General features: G+C 41.4%; 1 protein-coding gene across 1 annotated transcript in view; it reads right to left on the reverse strand.

Annotated features, from left to right (window-relative positions):
* Positions 1-838: 838 nt before the first annotated feature.
* The window catches only part of TWF2 (twinfilin actin binding protein 2), a 62478-nt gene continuing 45992 nt past the window's right edge, over positions 839-17324 (reverse strand). Inside the window, 4 exon segments of the mRNA XM_042451971.1 lie at positions 839-4196; positions 4849-4970; positions 5537-5687; positions 5844-5969. Of these exon segments, the coding sequence (XP_042307905.1) occupies positions 4029-4196; positions 4849-4970; positions 5537-5687; positions 5844-5969 (567 nt within the window). The 3' untranslated portion in view covers positions 839-4028.

The following is a 17324-nucleotide window of genomic DNA, read 5'->3' on the forward strand; positions in this document are numbered from 1 at the left end:
CATGCCAACAGTGGTTATTCTAGACACACATGCAACCAGGAGTGGGCAACCTGTGGCATTCCACTTGTTGTTGGACTGCAACTCCCATGAGAGTGAACCAGCATAGCCAACAGTAAGGGAACACAGGAATTGTAATCCAAACATCTGGTGGGATGGAAGTTGCCCACCCCTGCTTTGAATGGAACAATATTAATTATCTCTGGCAGCCATGAGGCTATTAATGATTTGTGACTTCTGGGTCACAATGGAGAGCTTCCGCATGGCAAGGATTCTTCCGAGAGGTGTTCCTTCTCTTGGGCCCTCTTAAAAACTCGGAGACTTATGGGAATGGAGCAGCAAGAAGGACCAGTAATACAGATTTCCACCACCAAAAAGTCTTTGCCTGATTTACTGCATCTTCACAGTGGCAGTGAGATACCCCTAAAGAGTGGCAACACACAAATAGACTAGATCCTTTACAGCGTGTGACACATCCAACCTAGACCAACATCCCATTGAATACTCACAAAGCATACATTTCCACTGGTGACCAGAATGACCGAGGCAGCGAAAACTTTCTGCTGACCTACACAATGATCGGTCTTTAAGTCAGGTTGGTTGTTCTGCAGAAAAAAGGAAACTGCTTGCATAAGGGGAGTACAGGATATTTTCTCCTATTACTATGTATGACTATGAGAGCTGGACTGTGAAGAAAGCAGATAAGAAAATTAATTCACTTGAGATGTGGGTGCTGGAGAAGAGAGCTGAAGGTACCATGGACAACTAAAAAGACAAACAAATGGGTCCTAGAGCAGATCCAGCCAGAACTCTTCCTGAAAGCCAGGATGACTAAATTGAGGCTGTCATACTTCAGTCACATAATGAGAAAGCATGACTCATTAGAAAAGAATGATGCTGGAGAGGGTGGAGGGAAGTAGGAAGAGAAGAAGACCACATGTCAGATGGATAGACTCAATCAGAGAGACCATAGGCCTGAGACTGCAGGTCCTGAGCAGGGAGGTAGAGGATGGGGGCTTGGGGACAGCTCATTCACAGGGTTGCCATGAGTTGAGATCGACTTGAAAGCAGCTAACAAAAATCCAGTATAGAGATGTAGAAATACATGGCTGTAACATCCCAATAAGACTGCAGCCTGAAAGCCCTAGAACACAATTCCTCCTTAAAAAGGTTGCCTCGATCTCATGAAAGAAGCAGGGCAGGGATAAACCAAGTGAGGAAAGAACACAGTGAAGTGTTATAGGGAGGTTTTTGAGGGTGACTGTGACCTTGGAATATTTTGGTTATAAAATTAATAAAAACACAAAGCCTCCCCTACTACCATGACCAAAAGATTCTTTCATTATGCCTATTTGAACCTGAAGCATGCCTACTAAAGACCCATGCTGGTTAGAACCAAATTTTGATCCAACTCCTTTGTCTTCTTCTTGACACCAAATATTGAAAACAAGAACTGACCATTTCTAAAGCATAGTGAAGGAAGTCCTAAATGTAAGATAGATCATTCAAGATGGCAGAACAGGTGAGCACACAATCTGAGGGAGAGCTGACATCTAGATTTCTTCTCTGAATTCGTGGCTTTGTTTTGTTTTTTAAAAAACAATTTTTACTCTGAACGTGGTGTAGTGTATAATGCTTTGAACCAGAGCTTGGAAAAGTTTTTTTAAAAACTAAAACTCCCAAGTCTCCTAGGCTTCTGGTAGTTATACCCCACCCTCTACAACTTCTCCAAGATCTGTTTCAAAGATGGGAGAAAGCCAGGCTTCTTTTTTAAAAATTCAAGTCCCTGTTGCTTCCACTCCCAAAATGAATGTACTACAGCAAGCCCAGGATTAAGAAAAATTCCTCAATATTTTGCTGCTTCAATTATGTGGTTCTACTGAAACCTTTACAATACAAAATACACTGACTTTATATTTTAAAAGAGAGCCAGTGTGATACAGCAGTTTGAACATTGGACTAGGACATGGAGAGACAAGGGTTTGAATCTACCCTCAGCCATGGAAACCCACTTCAGAAGAAGGCAAGGACAAACTCCTTCTGAACAGATTCTGCCCACCTTAGAGTTGCCATAAGTCAGAAATGACTTGATGGCACACAAAAACAATTTAAAAACACATTTATTTCGCTTATTTTCAGATGTCCCTAAGTAAGATCAAATTTGGGGCAAGAATCTTGTGGGAGTTTGGGTCAGTATCCACTCCTTTAAATGCCTTCAGAGCAGACTGACAAGGCTTCCCCCACCCCCTGCAATTCCTTTCTCCTTCCAATCTGCTGCTCCAATCACTTTGGAACATGAGTAAGATTCTCATTCTGTAAGCTATCCCCTTCCTTCCACCTGGGTGAAACAGATTTACAACAATTGTTTTCAGTAAACAACATCTATCACAGGAAATGAACAACCCTGCAGGCAAAGTACACTCCACATGGAATACAACCCAATCAGTGTTCAACGACCTGTGAAAGTGCCAGCATCCCCTTTGGCTGGGCAAAACTCTATTGTAGAGCTACAATACATGTGAGGTTCTGAACTGGAGTCAGCCAGTATTGGAACAACCATAGACTCGGCTGTGTGTGTGTATTGACCAACACCTGAGCAAACATCTCAGTGGGCCAAAAAACTGGATGGCTTCACCTTGTTCACATACAATCCCCATTAGAGGCACTATATGGAAGCGTCTAGCTTGAGAACAGGCTGTTCAGGCCCACATTTTCTCACTAAGTCAGAGAATAATCTCAGTATGTTAATGCCGCATCAGGCTGAAAGCTGGCAGGGTCATGTATGGTAAAGCAGACTACCTCTATAAAATGGTTGCCTCACTGTCACAAAAAAGCAGTTTATCAGGAACAATTTATCAGGATGATGTGAAAATGGATGGAGCCTTGACCTTTCTAAAGACAAAGATATGTCAACAGGACAGAGGTTTACACTTGTTTCTAAGTGCCTCTTGTCTTCTCTTCAGGTGTGCCAGTAACACAAAGCCTGAGCCATCCAAATGAGTTGGGGTGGGGTGGGCAGAAACCAGGATTAAATCAACTGGTCTCCAATACATAGCTTTATAAAAAGGAATAAGGCAGACAATAAGCCAACCTCTTTAACAAGAAATCTAGGCCCCACCTGGGAATCTGTGATGGAAATTCACTCAAAGCTAGACAGAAAGGACTGGAATAGAATGTTTGGATGAATCAGTAATAAAATGAATGTAGTTCTTAGGAGCCCTGCCTCTTCTTTAGCTAGCAAGGGAGAGAGCAGCATTAATGCAGGCCAGCAACATGCCTCTGCCTTTTTGAGAAAACTCCACTAGCCTCTGTAATCCCTTCCCCAGTAAATCCATAGGCTCAAACTAAAAAAAGAAAATAATAAAAAGTGTCAGGGGGAGAGACACAGGGAGACCACATTCACCCCTTGAATATACTCCCCTCTTAATCCTCAAAAAATATAATAATATTGACTTGGCTCCTAGGCAAACAAACCTGCCTTGGCAAGGGAATGGAATTAATGGTAGCAGAATTCCAAAGATTATTGATAGTGTGGTGGTGTTTTTTCTTCTATTTTCCTTGTGACAGAGGAGCAACAATAAGCCAATAGAGAAAAGAACATGTGAGTAGTTTACATGAAGGAAGGCAGATCTTGCTCTTTGCACGTAGACAACTTCCTCAGACAAAATTGAGTTTTCTAGCACAGATCCCAAGTAAACCAGGTCACAGACTAAGAAGTAACAGGAGCTTCAATTTTAAAGAGTCATTTCAAACTAGAACAATTGGGGTCCCCTCCCTACATGCCCTCCCCAGAATTTACACAATAGAGCAAAAGGGAAGAGAAGACAAGCCTGACAGTTCTCCCTCTTTGCTTCCACAGCATGAAATCAGGTGGACATGACTCTGAAAGAAGAGGTGGAGGGGAAAGAGCTCTGGAGTTCAATGGACAGACTCAGATGCCAAGGGGTGGATTTGGTTGGAGCTGCAACTCTGGAGGCTGATAGACCTTCACAGCCCATTTTCCTGACCCCTGTCCTTCTGTCCACTGGGGTTTAACTCTCTTCTCCATTCTCGCCTGGTCCTTTGATAAGCCGCTTCTGTCCTCTTTTCCCCACAGGCCCCTTGGGCTTGGCAAAGGCTTGCTTGAAAGCATGTTGCTTGGGGTGGACCTCGTCATATAAGAACTCTGCTGTCAGCTCAGCTCCATCATCAATTTCAATCTGGGATGAAGGAAGGAAGGAAATATAGTCTGCAGTTTTGATCACAGGGATATCTAAATCTTAGGAAGACAGGCATCTTTTCTTCTGTCATGGAGTCACTGGCAAATCCACTCATGTATTTTCCCAAAATACTTCTGATACCTCCCCATCCCTTAATACTATTTCTAAACAAGTATGTATTCCATTTTATTTCCAAGATCTATGCATTCTACAAGAGCTCACTAAAGCCAGCTTACCTTTTCTCATTTTTGAGGTTGCCTGTGCATTTGAAATTATTCTTGACCCAAGATTCCACCCTTACTTTTGTGTGCCTTGTTTTTTTCAGTTTCCAGCAAACTGAAACCATCTGTTTTTGCTCAGACTCATCTATCAGCCCCTGGAGTAGGTCTCTCTTGAAGAATGTTCAGATGTATCCCACTACTCCTTCACAGCATTCAGAACATATAGGCCTAAATCTATTTTTAGTCCCAACTAGAGTAGACCTATTGAAGCAATGGGACTTACCTACATGTTGACTTATCAAGCAACATCTGATTCAACAGATCTACTTTAATTGGGATGAACCAACAGCAATCAGGCCTTAGTGGCCAATAAGAAGGAGCAGGGTTTCCTACTTCAAGGAAGGCTTCTTGAGTAAGATGCTATAGTTTACCTTCTTTGCAATCTCTAAGCAGAAATCTTGCTCCACAGTGTCAAGCAGCCGGCTCTTGCAGCTGGAGTACAGCATTCGCTCCTTGATGCTACATTTGTAACCAGGCATCGAGTAGATAAACACTGTAAGGAAAAGAATAGTGGATCAGCCATTCTTGGGGCCCAGTAAGTTTAAATCCACAAATTTAGGGTGTGGGTGGAGGAAATGATTGCCATCTGTACAATAAGGAAATGCATTTTAGATGCATTTTAGAGAAGGCAGAACACAAAAACTTCACAATAAAACATAGTACATGGTTCCAAAAAACACCATCTTTGGTAATCCCAGAATTCTTTTGTGGCAGCAGTGGTTTAGGAAACTGCTTCTGGTACATGAGGATTGCCACAAGCAAACATGTATTACCAGAAAGTAATCAGACATCACATTGTCATAATCTCCATATTCTTGGATAAGCAAACCTACACAGGTGGAAACACACTGGTATACTCAGAGAATAAATTTCTCTGAACATCCCACAGGGAAACCCACACTCTCACAATGTTAGTGAAAAGCACGAAGAAATTCCTTCCTTCCTTCCTTCCTTCCTTCCTTCCTTCCTTCCTTCCTTCCTTCCTTCCTTCCCCCCCTCCACTCTCTCTCTATAAAAAAAGAAGAAGTAGATAAGGCTGTAGACTTGCCCAGAGCTTACCAACTGACTCCAGGTAATCTCCTTCATGAGAATGCTTATACAGAAAGAAGTGATAACGGGCAGAATCCTGTGGAATTCTTTTAGGTAGGTCTGCTATCTCAGTAGCATTCGTGTGGACCAAGTCTATGGTCTCCCGCTCCAGGTCCAGCTTCTGTTTAGACATAGACAAGAGGACATACTTGAGAACAATATCTGGATTGGGATAAACTACAGAGATATAAAGAACACAGCCTTGCACACACAGGACTTCTGCTGAAAACAGGAGACATCTGAAGAATAAACGGAAAGCTTCAACACAACTCCTTACCAGCTGGATGTAATTGATTTTTTTCTGCTTGAGTAGGTGAATGGCCTGCTGTGCCTCTGGTTGCAAAGGAAAAGCCAGTCCCTGAAGGGTCTGGTGTTTGCTTTCTACACTGATTTCAGTCTTGACCTGGCAACAGAACAAAAGAAACAAACAAAAAATAAATAAATTGACAGACACAAAAGCAAGGACACTGGAGAAGAATGAAGAAGAGATACCAAGATGACAGCAAAGCACAAACCATGCTGCTGGTACTCAGGGTACTCATTAGCTTCAAGAAAGAGCCTGTTGCAGGAGGCTGCTGTTGCAGGCAAGAACCTTGTATGCACACCAAGATTAGGAGACTTGAAAGGGTGATGGGAATACTGCTTATTCCTTTTCCTGCTTGTATTTACACATACACTCCAAGCTGCTTTCTCACATCATTTCTAAGTAGGAACTGGTTTCTGCTTATTCAGGGCACTAGAGTAAGGGGAAGGGATGTTCTCTTATGCTCGACTCTCTTGAGCACTGGTGGGGAGTGTGTGACTCTCCAGATGTCGGTCTGCAACTCCTATCATCCTTCATTATGGGAAATGCTGGCTAGGGCTGATGGGACTTGCAGTCTGAAAACATCTAGAAGGGCACCTGTTCCTCTGACCGATGCACCTCTACTGTAGGCTTTGTAACAAAGAACAAATCAAGGAAACTGTTGACAGGGCTAGCTTTATAAAAGATTAGCTGAGATGTACTAGTTAAAAAAACAACAACAATGGACTAAACTCCGTTGTTAGTCCCACTGTTAAGTCAATGCTTACCTATGCGCCACCAATTCATCTGGCCTACTCTGACTGGGACTAACAATTGAATATAGCCAAAATATTCACAAGGTCTGGTGGACAGCTGTAAAGCTTACAGCTATCTACTAGAACTTGTGGACATTGTTTTTGCTTATACAACATAAAGAGAAGGCATGCCATTTCTTCCTTTCTTTTTGTTAAGCATACTATACACATTCCCTATATAAGTCTCAAACTGAAAACAAAACGACAAAACTCTTTTACACTTTACCAGCCTCCCCAGTGCCAAATCTTTCTTTGTACATTGTCTCAGAGGAGCTTATTAGAGAGTGATATTTATAAAAAAAGGGAACAGAGAGGTTTTTCCTTATAAATAAAAAACCCTGATTAATTGTTGCATTCAAAGCACTATATCTTAAGAAATCAATGAAATGAAATTCTTTTAAAATCTAGTCTTCCAATAATTCTGAAAATATATCTTCATTAACTAAAAGTGACTGACATAGTTTATCATAACTTTAAAAATGAAGCTGAAATGGTTTTTTCTTTCTGAAATAATGGTAGAAAAACAGCCTTATAAGGCTTCAGACAGAATCATCAAGGGGAGTGACTAGCTAAGTCTACTTTTCACCAAGAGGCAGAAAGATAACTTTCCACTGAATGAAAAATTTGCATTTCCATTTCTTATTTCAGTTATCAGAAGTAATTTCAGTTTCACTTCAAACTTCTGAAGTAGTCTTGATTGGTTATTAAATGCTTCCTTTTTTGTACTGTTAGCCACATTCCATTTCCCCCCAGCTATAATTATTATTAAAAGTAACAGGATAAAAATCTAGCATATGGAAGAATATACGACTACCAGAAATAGAAAGACTGATGAATTGTCTGAAAACAGTATTATGTAAAATACATCAATTTATATTTGTTATCATATATGAGCTAGAGAAGAAATAGTCCTGGACAAATTTATGAAAAAATAGATTTTGCTTTTACCCCATTCAAGTAATACTAGATACAGAATGATTAAAACACATGATAAAATTTTACTTACAACTCACTAGAGCAGTTAAATACAGAATTAACAAACCAATGGAAGAACTAGTCTTCCTATGATAGAATTAGGATGGTATGTGAAAAGGAGGCAATGCCTCACTAATGTTTGGGAGGTGAAAATTTAATGGAAATGGAAAAACGGGGAAATGAAACAAATAGCAAGCACGTGTTGGGGTAAAGTCGGAAAAGCTAAAGCGCAGAATGAACTCAGGCTTGCTAGAGAGGTTAAGAACAACAAAAAGGGCTTTTTGGGTATGTCCACAGCAAAAGGAAGAAGAAGGAAACGGTAGGGCCACTGCGTGGAGAAGATGGCAAAATGCTAATAGGGGGCAGAAAAAAGGCAGAATTACTCAACACCTTCTTCGCTTCAGTCTTCTCAGAAAAGGAAAAGGGTGTTCAACCTGAGGATAATGGAGCAGAGGACAGAATAGGGAAATTTCAGCACTGAATAAGTAAAGAGATAGTAAGAAATATCTGGTTAATCTAAATGACTACTATAAGTCTCCAGGACCAGATCGAAGGGTATTAAAAGAACTGGCAAATGCAATATCGGAGCCACTGGCAATAATCTTTGAAAACTCCTGGAAAACAGGAGAAATACCCGCAGACTGGAGGAGGGCAAACGTTCCCATCTTCAAAAAGGGGAAAAAAGAGGATCCCAACAATTATCGTCTAGTTAGTCTGACATCTATACAAGGATTCTCGAGCAGATCATTAAACAGAGAGTCTGTGAACATCTAGAAGGCAATGCCATAATCACAAAAAGTCAACACGGGTTTCAGAGAAAGAAGTCATGCCAGACAAATCTAATCTCTTTTTTTGATAAAATAACCAGCTTCGTAGATGAAGGGAATGCTGTGAATATAGTATATCTTGATTTCAGTAAGGCCTTTGACAGGGTTTCCCATGACATTCTTGCAAACAAGCTAGTGAAATGTGGGCTAGACAAAGGAACTGTTACATGGATTTGTAATTGGTTGAACAGCCGAACCCAAAGGGTGCTCAGAAATGGCTCTTTTTCATCCTGGAGAGAAGTGACCAGTGGGGTAACACAGGGCTCTGTCCTGGGCCCAGTGCTATTCAACATCTTTATTAATGACTTGGATGACAGAATTGGGGGCATACTTATCAAATATAATAATAATAATAATAATAATAATAATAATAATAGGATTTATTTATATACCGCCCAATCACTGGGAATCCGAGCGGTTTACAACAGAGGGGATAATAGACGGTTCCCTGCCCTCAGGCTTACAGTCTAAAAGACACGACACAAAAGGAGAAGGGAATGGCACTCTACAGAGACAGCCCTCACCAAGATCTCAAATGATCTCTCGCGGGCCAAGGCAAACGGCCTCTATTCTATTCTCATTCTTCTCGATTTGTCTGCAGCCTTTGACACTGTTGATCACTGTCTCCTGGTCGATTTACTTTCTGACCTTGGGTTCGCCGACTCTGCTCTCGACTGGTTTAAATCTTACTTGTCAGATAGATCTTTTGCAGTGGTCACGGGTGGTCAGACTTCATCCTCTGTTCCGCTATCTGTTGGAGTTCCCCAGGGCTCTGTCTTGGGTCCCCTTCTGTTCTCTCTATACACACTGTCTCTAGGTAAACTCATCAGTTCTTTTGGTTTCTCCTATCATTTGTATGCCGACGACACTCAGCTGTATCTCTCCACCCCTGACCTTTCGACGGGGCTTGAACAGCAAGTTTCTTCTTGTCTGACTGCCATCTCTCAGTGGATGCGGCTTCGGCGCTTGAAGCTCAACATGTCTAAGACTGAGCTTCTCGTCTTTCCACCTAAACCCACCCTTCATTATTCCTTTTCTGTTTCTGTCGACGACACTTCTATTCAACCGGTTCATCAAGCCCGCAGTCTTGGCTTCATTTTTGACTCTTCTCTGTCATTTATTCCCCAGATCCAGGCCACCGCAAAGACCTGTAGATTCTTTCTCCACAACATTGCCAAGATCCGTCCATTCCTCTCAATCTCTACTGCCAAGACTCTAGTCCATGCCCTAGTGGTTTCGCGACTAGATTATTGTAACCTCCTTCTAACAGGGCTTCCTCTTTCACACCTCCATCCTTTAATATCTGTCCAGTATTCAGCTGCCCGTATTGTCACATCCGCTCGTCGCTTTGACCATGTTTCTCCTCTTTTATCCTCCCTTCATTGGCTCCCCTTCCCCTTTCGCATCCGGTACAAGCTTTTGTTTCTGACTTTCAAAGCCCTCCATGGTTTGGCCCCTCCTTACTTATCTGACCTTCTTTCTCCTTACATTCCTACTCGCACCCTCCGCTCTGGTAGTCAGGGTCTCCTGTCACAATGTAGGACTACCACTGCCCCCTCCCGAATTCGTCCCTTCTCGCTTGCTGCCCCTTACTCCTGGAACCTTCTTCCCCCACATGCACACCTCATCACTTCTCTGCCCAGTTTCAAAACTGAATTAAAGACTATATTGTTTAGAGAAGCATTCCCAGAGGTGAGCCCCTCTCTGACCCAGGAAGCCTCCTTCTAACCATCCATCAAGAAGCCAAGCCCTTCCTCCAGTCCATCTGCCTTGGTCCAGGCCTCGGAGGTGGAAAAGATCTGCTGGACCTGATCCTATTCCCCACCACCACTCCCTTCTCCTTTTGTGTCGTGTCTTTTAGATTGTAAGCCTGAGGGCAGGGAACCGTCTGACTAAAAAATTGATGTACAGCGCTGTGTAAACTTACAGCGCTTTATAAATAAAGGTTAATAATAATAATAATAATGGTGAGGGGGAGAGGGAGAGGGAATCAGGTCTAGCAGTTATTCTCTCCCTCTGAGGCCTGGACCAAGGCAGATGGACTGGAGGAAGGGCTCTTCTTCTTCCAGGCAGGCCTGTTGGAGCTAGCCTGCCTCTCCCTCCCTCAAGATGGTGGATGAAGGGAGGGCTTGTCTTCTTCTAGGTGTCAGAATCCTCCTTCATTCAGTGAGGATTCTGCCATGAGGACTGTATAAGTTAGTGAGATAAGTAGGGATAGCTTCTAGACACATAATCGTATGCTTTGGGGATTATGCAATGGGATATTAGTTGACTATTCATATGCTTTAATGGACTGTCATGAATGGGTGGTATGCTGGGGTGGACAAGGATTGGAGGGAGGTTGCAGAAGGGAAGTCCAGTGGGTTAAGCTCTCACATATATATATAGATACATGGGTAGACAGATAAATAGATAGATATATAGATAGATAGACATGATGGATCTTATGTCAACAACACCGGTATCTACAACTCTCAGGGAAAGGCATTCTGGGAAAGAGTTGCTGCCACCGTGGGCTATGCTCAGGAGGATCACGTATCCGGAACTTTCAGATGAGAGCAGCAATCAATTCGTGCCAGTCAGGCAGTTTTATGACGGGGTGATGTTTAACAGATACCCTCTATTCCAGTATCCATAGATCTCTCAAGACAAAAGAGACTATGAACCAACTGGTGCTTTCGTTAGGACTGCTTTGATGTAGAATTCCCTCCTCTGTGGCGAAGGGGGGTGAATTGGGGGGAACGATCTGGGTTGAACAGGAAAATAAGGTGGGGGCTGCGGTTTTAAAGTGGGGTTTCTCTTTGGAGTTCTTCAGATTCAGCAAAAAAGTGATCCAGTGTATTTCTACCTTCTCTACAATAAATTTTTGTTTTACAATAGCTGTTTTACAATAGTTGTCCAAGGACTGCTCTGGTGGTCATGTGGTCAGCACAACTGCACATAACCCTGTTACCTTCCCACGGAAAAGTGATACCTATTTATCTATTTGTATTTACATGCTTTCAAACTGCTAGGTTGGCAGAAGCTGAGATTTGTGACAAAAGCTCACCCCATCATGCAGCACTCAGGCCTCGAACTGCCAATCTTCTGATTGTCGGAACTGGCATCTTAATCACTAAGCCACCACTGCTCATTAAAAAATGAATGACACATAAGGCAAAAAACCCCATACCAATACCAAAAAGTGAGATGGAAGTTGCAATATGAGAAATTTGGAAAACTAAATCACCAGAAACAGATGATATTCCAATTGAACTGCTAAAATGCACACTGACAGAAGCAACTCTAGTGGTAACTAATATATACCAACAAATATGGAATACAAAATGGTTGCCAACAGACTGGAAACAATCAATATACATTCAAATCCACAAAAAAGAAGACACAAAAGACTGCAGGACCGTAAGACCACACCATTAATCTCCCATGCAAGCAAAATTGTGCTCACAATTCTGCATCATCGACTCCAACCATACATGGGGCAGGAGGAACCCCAGAAGAGCAAGTGGGGTTCAGGAAAGGAAGAGGCACTTGGGACCACATTGCAATTATACAATGGTTAATGAAGCAAACAAAGGAATTCCAAGGGGGGAAAATCACCATGTGCTTCACAGACTACAGCAAAGCATTTTACTGTATAGATCACGAAAAGTTATGGATGGTACTTAAGATCACAGGAGCTGATAATCCTGAGGAAAAATCTGTATTTAGGACAAGAGGTTACTGTCAGAATATGGAGAAACAAAATAGTTCACAATTGGCAAAGGGGTCGGGAAAGGCTGCATTCTATCACTCTATTTGTTCAACTAGTATGCATAAAATATTATAAGAAGGGCAGGTTTAGACTGAGAAGGAGGAAGAACGAAGATAGGTGGAAGGAACTTCAACAATCCAAGTTAGGCTGAAAACACCATACTACTAGCAGAAAACATCACAACTTGGAACAATTATTAAGGAAGGTCAAAGATGAAAGTGCAAAGGCAGTCTTAATGCCGAACATAAAGAAAACAAAAATAATGACCAAGGAAGAAATACATAAATTTTACCTAGACAATGAGGAAATCGAAACAATAAAAGAGTTCCCATACCTATGACCAAGCATCAATCAAAATGGAGACTGCAGTCAAGAAATCAGAAGACTAGGAGTGGGAAGGGCAGCTATGAAAGAACTAGTCAAGATCCTAGAGTAAAGAGATACAAATGAACACTAAAGTCAGAATTGTCCAAACATCATATTCCCAGTCACTATGTATATAGATGTGAGAGCTGTCCAATGAAAAAAATGGATAAGAAGAAAAACAACTCATTTGAGATGTGGTGCTGGAGAAGAATGCTAAAGATACCATGGACAACCAAAGGACAAACAAATGGGACCATGAACAGATCATGCCTAAAATCTCCTTGGGAGCCAAGATGATCAAACTGTCATACTTTGGCCACATTGTGAGAAGACACAACTTATTAGAAAAGACAATAATGCTAGGAAAGGTAGAGGGAAGTAGAAAAAAAGGAAGGCCGAACACCAGATGGATACATTCAACCAGAGCAGTCACAGACATGGATTTGCAGGACCTGAGCAGAGCAGTGGAGGGCAGGGGGTCTTGGAGATGTCTCAATCACAGAGTCACCGTGAGTCAGGGAAGACTCAAGGGCAGTTAACAATAACAGTAACTGGTCAGGGGAGCAATAGCAAGAAGGTGTGCTGCATTTATGTCTTGCATGTGTTTTTTCTCTAAAGCATCTGCATTTATAGCTCCCATTGGTCAAGATGGCTAGGGGATTCTGGGAGCTATAGTCTCAAAATTTTATGTTTCTAGGCTATGGTTGATTGTGATGGGAAGGAGAAACTGTAGTACATGGGCTTTTGGTCTGATCATTCAAAACTCCTCTCATGGAGACTGCAGTTCAGGAAAAGGTTTGCACTGTACTCACTACTATAGTATCCAGTGGAAAGCACAGAGAACAGAGCTCTGTCCAGCTTATAGTATAAGGCTACAGAGGCTAGGCTATGAAGACCTACTCTCGAGATCTTAGTGCAGAACACAAATGGTGGCAACTGGCTCTTTTCCACACCACTGAAACTCACTGAATAATATTCCTAGTGAGTTATGAACAGGCCCTCTCCCAGGCTGTACACAAAGCAGTGATGGTGGCTATAATTTTTGCACCAAGTGATTCGGACCTTATCATGTGAAGCCAATTTTTTAAAATAACAATAATAATACTGGACTGGTGAGAGCATTTTTAAAGACTGGAATATTTAATATATATTCATAAAGCCAATGAGTATGGCAATATGAGTAATTTTATGACTGCATTTCTTTCCTTCATCTTCTACATAATAGCCATAGGGAAGGATCAGGATAAGGGCCATGGCATGTTTCTTTGGGATAGAGGGTTTAAAATTTTGGCACCAATAGAAGATAGTAAAAATATAAATAGTAGCTAGAAGACTGCTAAAACATTATGCACTCATACAGCAATTAAACAAGTTGAACTCTAAAGCAAGATGAAGTGAACCCTTGTACAATATCACCCTCGTAAATTCTTCCTATACACCGGCATTAACTGTGTATTCAAAAAGAATCCTATTAAATTTATATTGGGATACCCACCCAGATTTCCTTTTACTTCATTCTAAGAATCCCCCCTAATGTTCATCACCTTATCTACACACATTTGCACATATTACTACTCCAAGTCTCAATTTCTATGTGCCATATTTATCCCTGTAGTACTGAAACAGTTATACTGTGGATTACAGAGGAAAAAAACATGAAAAGGGAGGGAAAGAAAGAGTCATTGACCATAAGACAAATTCCAAAGTCCATATTGTCGAACCTTATTAGGGAAACTAAAAAGGCACAAAATTCTTTGTCTGTTTTCAAAGCTTGCACAGAGAATTTTCTGCCTGTTCCAAAGGGCTAATAGGGACTTGTGAATGAAGGTTTCAAATCACCGTCTGGAAAACCAGCAGTCGCTCACAAGTGCCTCAAATTCACGCAGAAAGGAAGACAAGGAAATATTTGTTCTATGAGAAATTCACATCACTCACAGGGTTACTTATCCTTCACATTTCTCTCAAGGCAGTTTAGAAATCAGGCCCCATGTGCATGACAGACACTGGTTTGTTGGAGATTTTGTTGTTTCTTTCCTTGGTTTGAGAGAAAATCAAGAAGGAAGTGACCACATTGACAGTCAAAAGAAAAATCCCCCCCCAGAGGGAAGAGAACACAAACTGCAGGCAGCAGAGCCTACCTCCTCAAGGTGAGGGTATTCAACCACTGATGGGCAGCAGCAGCAGCCCACTACCATCTGCATGGGGAATGTAGGGATATGGAGTCACATTGTGACAGAAACAAAAGGGAAAAAAAGAATTACCCAAAAGCTTTAGCATATCCCGGCTCAGGATGATAGCACATAAAACCCACTAAGCAATCTATCAGTATGCCATTGCTCTAAAACAGGAGAGTCATACAGCCATCAAGATGTGTGTGGTTGGACAGCAACTCCCAGGTGCCATTACAGCCAAGGAGGAAGAATGCTGGGAGTTTGGGCTCCACAACATCGGGAGGGCCACATGATTTCCATCCTTTTCTAAAATAAGATGGAACTGGTCTCCCACCCACAGGAATGGCATAATATTTTTTTTTACCTGGACAGACATTGGTGGCAAATAAGTGACTACAATTCATCACTGAGATAATCACTTTACTATGAAGATTTAATACAGCATTTGTAATATTGATTCCACTAGCCTCTTATTACTATTACATGTTTTCTACAACAGAGTCCAGAAGGACTTGGAATATTACTGGACTTGTTATGAGTAACTCTGTTGTATTTATTGTTGTATGGATTATACATGGTTTTCCCTGTTAACCACAGGTATTACTATATAACAGAATTTTAGTATCCAGTTTAAATTGTGGTGTCATTTGTTGGGATATATAGTACATGGGGATACCCATTATCTTGTTACTTTCTTTAGTCTCCCCTTTCTATTTGATAATTGTTCATGAAACCTTCCTGTTTTGTTCTAATTTGTAATGGGTTAAGGTGTCCCCATATTGCATTTGGGGAGAGGAGCAGAAGCTAACAAACAGTAACATTCTTAAGACCAGCACAATTGAATTGAGATTAGAACTGGGGATTGTGCACTACCTTGTATGCACAGCTACCAAATATGAGTTCTACACATCTCTGAGCTGGACATCAAGCGTTTATAGATTCAGTAAGCTGCTGAATTATGGAACAAGGGAGTCTAACCAGCTCTTCTCTTCTCAAGGGGAAGCTCCAAACATGTGTCAGAGTTAATAAATGCAAGAGAAGAACCTTAGGAAAATGGGGAGAGGGACTCTGAAACTAGAGAGTCCATTAACTTCCGGACCCAGTACAAGGTGTTGGTTATCACCTTTAAAGCCTTAAATGGCTTGGGTCCAAGCTATCTCCGGGACCACCTTCTCCCCTATAATCCTCCCTGCGCACTCTGCTCCTCTGGGAGAGGCCTACTTCAGCCACAAAAATCTAGGCTTTCGACTACCTCCCAGAGGGCATTTTCCATCGTTGCCCCCAGACTGTGGAATGGCCTGCCGGATGAGATCCGTCTGCTTACATCTTTAGACAGCTTTAAAAAGGCTGTTAAGACAGATCTCTTCCAGCAGGCCTTCCCGGAATAGAGAACCCGGCCTTAGAAAAACGTCTGGGAAAGATACTGCTGCTCTCACTGATTGCGGGCATGATGTTGCTGACTTTTTGGTCAGTTTTTAACTTGTATGTTTATTTGTTTGTTGCTGTTTTTTGTTCTGTTTTTTAAATATTACATTGAATTTAATACTTTTTTAAGGAGGGGAGGGTACGAGGGATTTTACATGTTTTGTATTTTTAACTTTGTTAGCCGCCCCGATTGTTCTCAGAGGGGCGGGATACAAATAAATAAATTATTATTATTATTATTATTATTATTATTATTATTATTATTATTATTATTATTATTGAGAGATACACAAGGTCAAGCCTACCATCTCAGTGTAAGACTCCTGGGAATCTGAATCCTAAGGATGGGTAGAAAAAAGAAATCAGATCAGCAATATCAATCCAGAGTCACCAGACAGATCCATTTTACAAAATGTTATCTCAAAAATTAAGCAGAGGGCAACAGATATTTATATATGTAAGGGGTGCCTTGAGGATTTTGCAAGGAAAAAAAGGAAAGCAAAAGAATACTTGGAGGAGACAGGCCTACCATCTCACTGCTGGAGGCCAGGTAATGAAGATCCTTGGAGCACAAGCAAAACAAAAATTGCAGCAAGGTTAGTTCTGTGCTAAACTTCTTCAGAAGGGTCCAATACAAAAACTGATCAAAGTGTTTGGCTCTACCAAGGAAAGTCTTTGAGATATCTAAATGTTCTAGCAAACTTTCTCAACTTCCTATGGAAAAGCAATATGTTTTTATACATTAAGATTTTCTGCAGGAGTTCCTAAAGAAGACATCCACATCAGCTTGAATGGAAGTTACTACTTAGATAAATACAACAAATACTCCACAATCATTTTTCCTTTTACAAAAAATTACCAGGCAACTGAGAGACAGACAAAATGTGAAATTTCTATGTTTAGACAATCATCTCTCAAATTAATAAACCTATATGAAAGAGTCTTTGCTATTTGCTTTGTACAAGCCACAATTAGCCTTAGAAGGCTTCATAGAATCATAGAATCATAGAATCATAGAATCATAGAGTTGGAAGAGACCGCAAGGGCCATCCAGTCCAACCCCCTGCCATGCAGGAAATCCAGATCAAAGCATCGTCGACAGATGGCCATCCAGCCTCTGTTTGAAGACCTCCAAGGAGGGA

This window comes from Sceloporus undulatus, chromosome 2 (genome assembly GCF_019175285.1).
Source record: "Sceloporus undulatus isolate JIND9_A2432 ecotype Alabama chromosome 2, SceUnd_v1.1, whole genome shotgun sequence".
Taxonomy (NCBI): Eukaryota; Metazoa; Chordata; class Lepidosauria; order Squamata; family Phrynosomatidae; genus Sceloporus; species Sceloporus undulatus.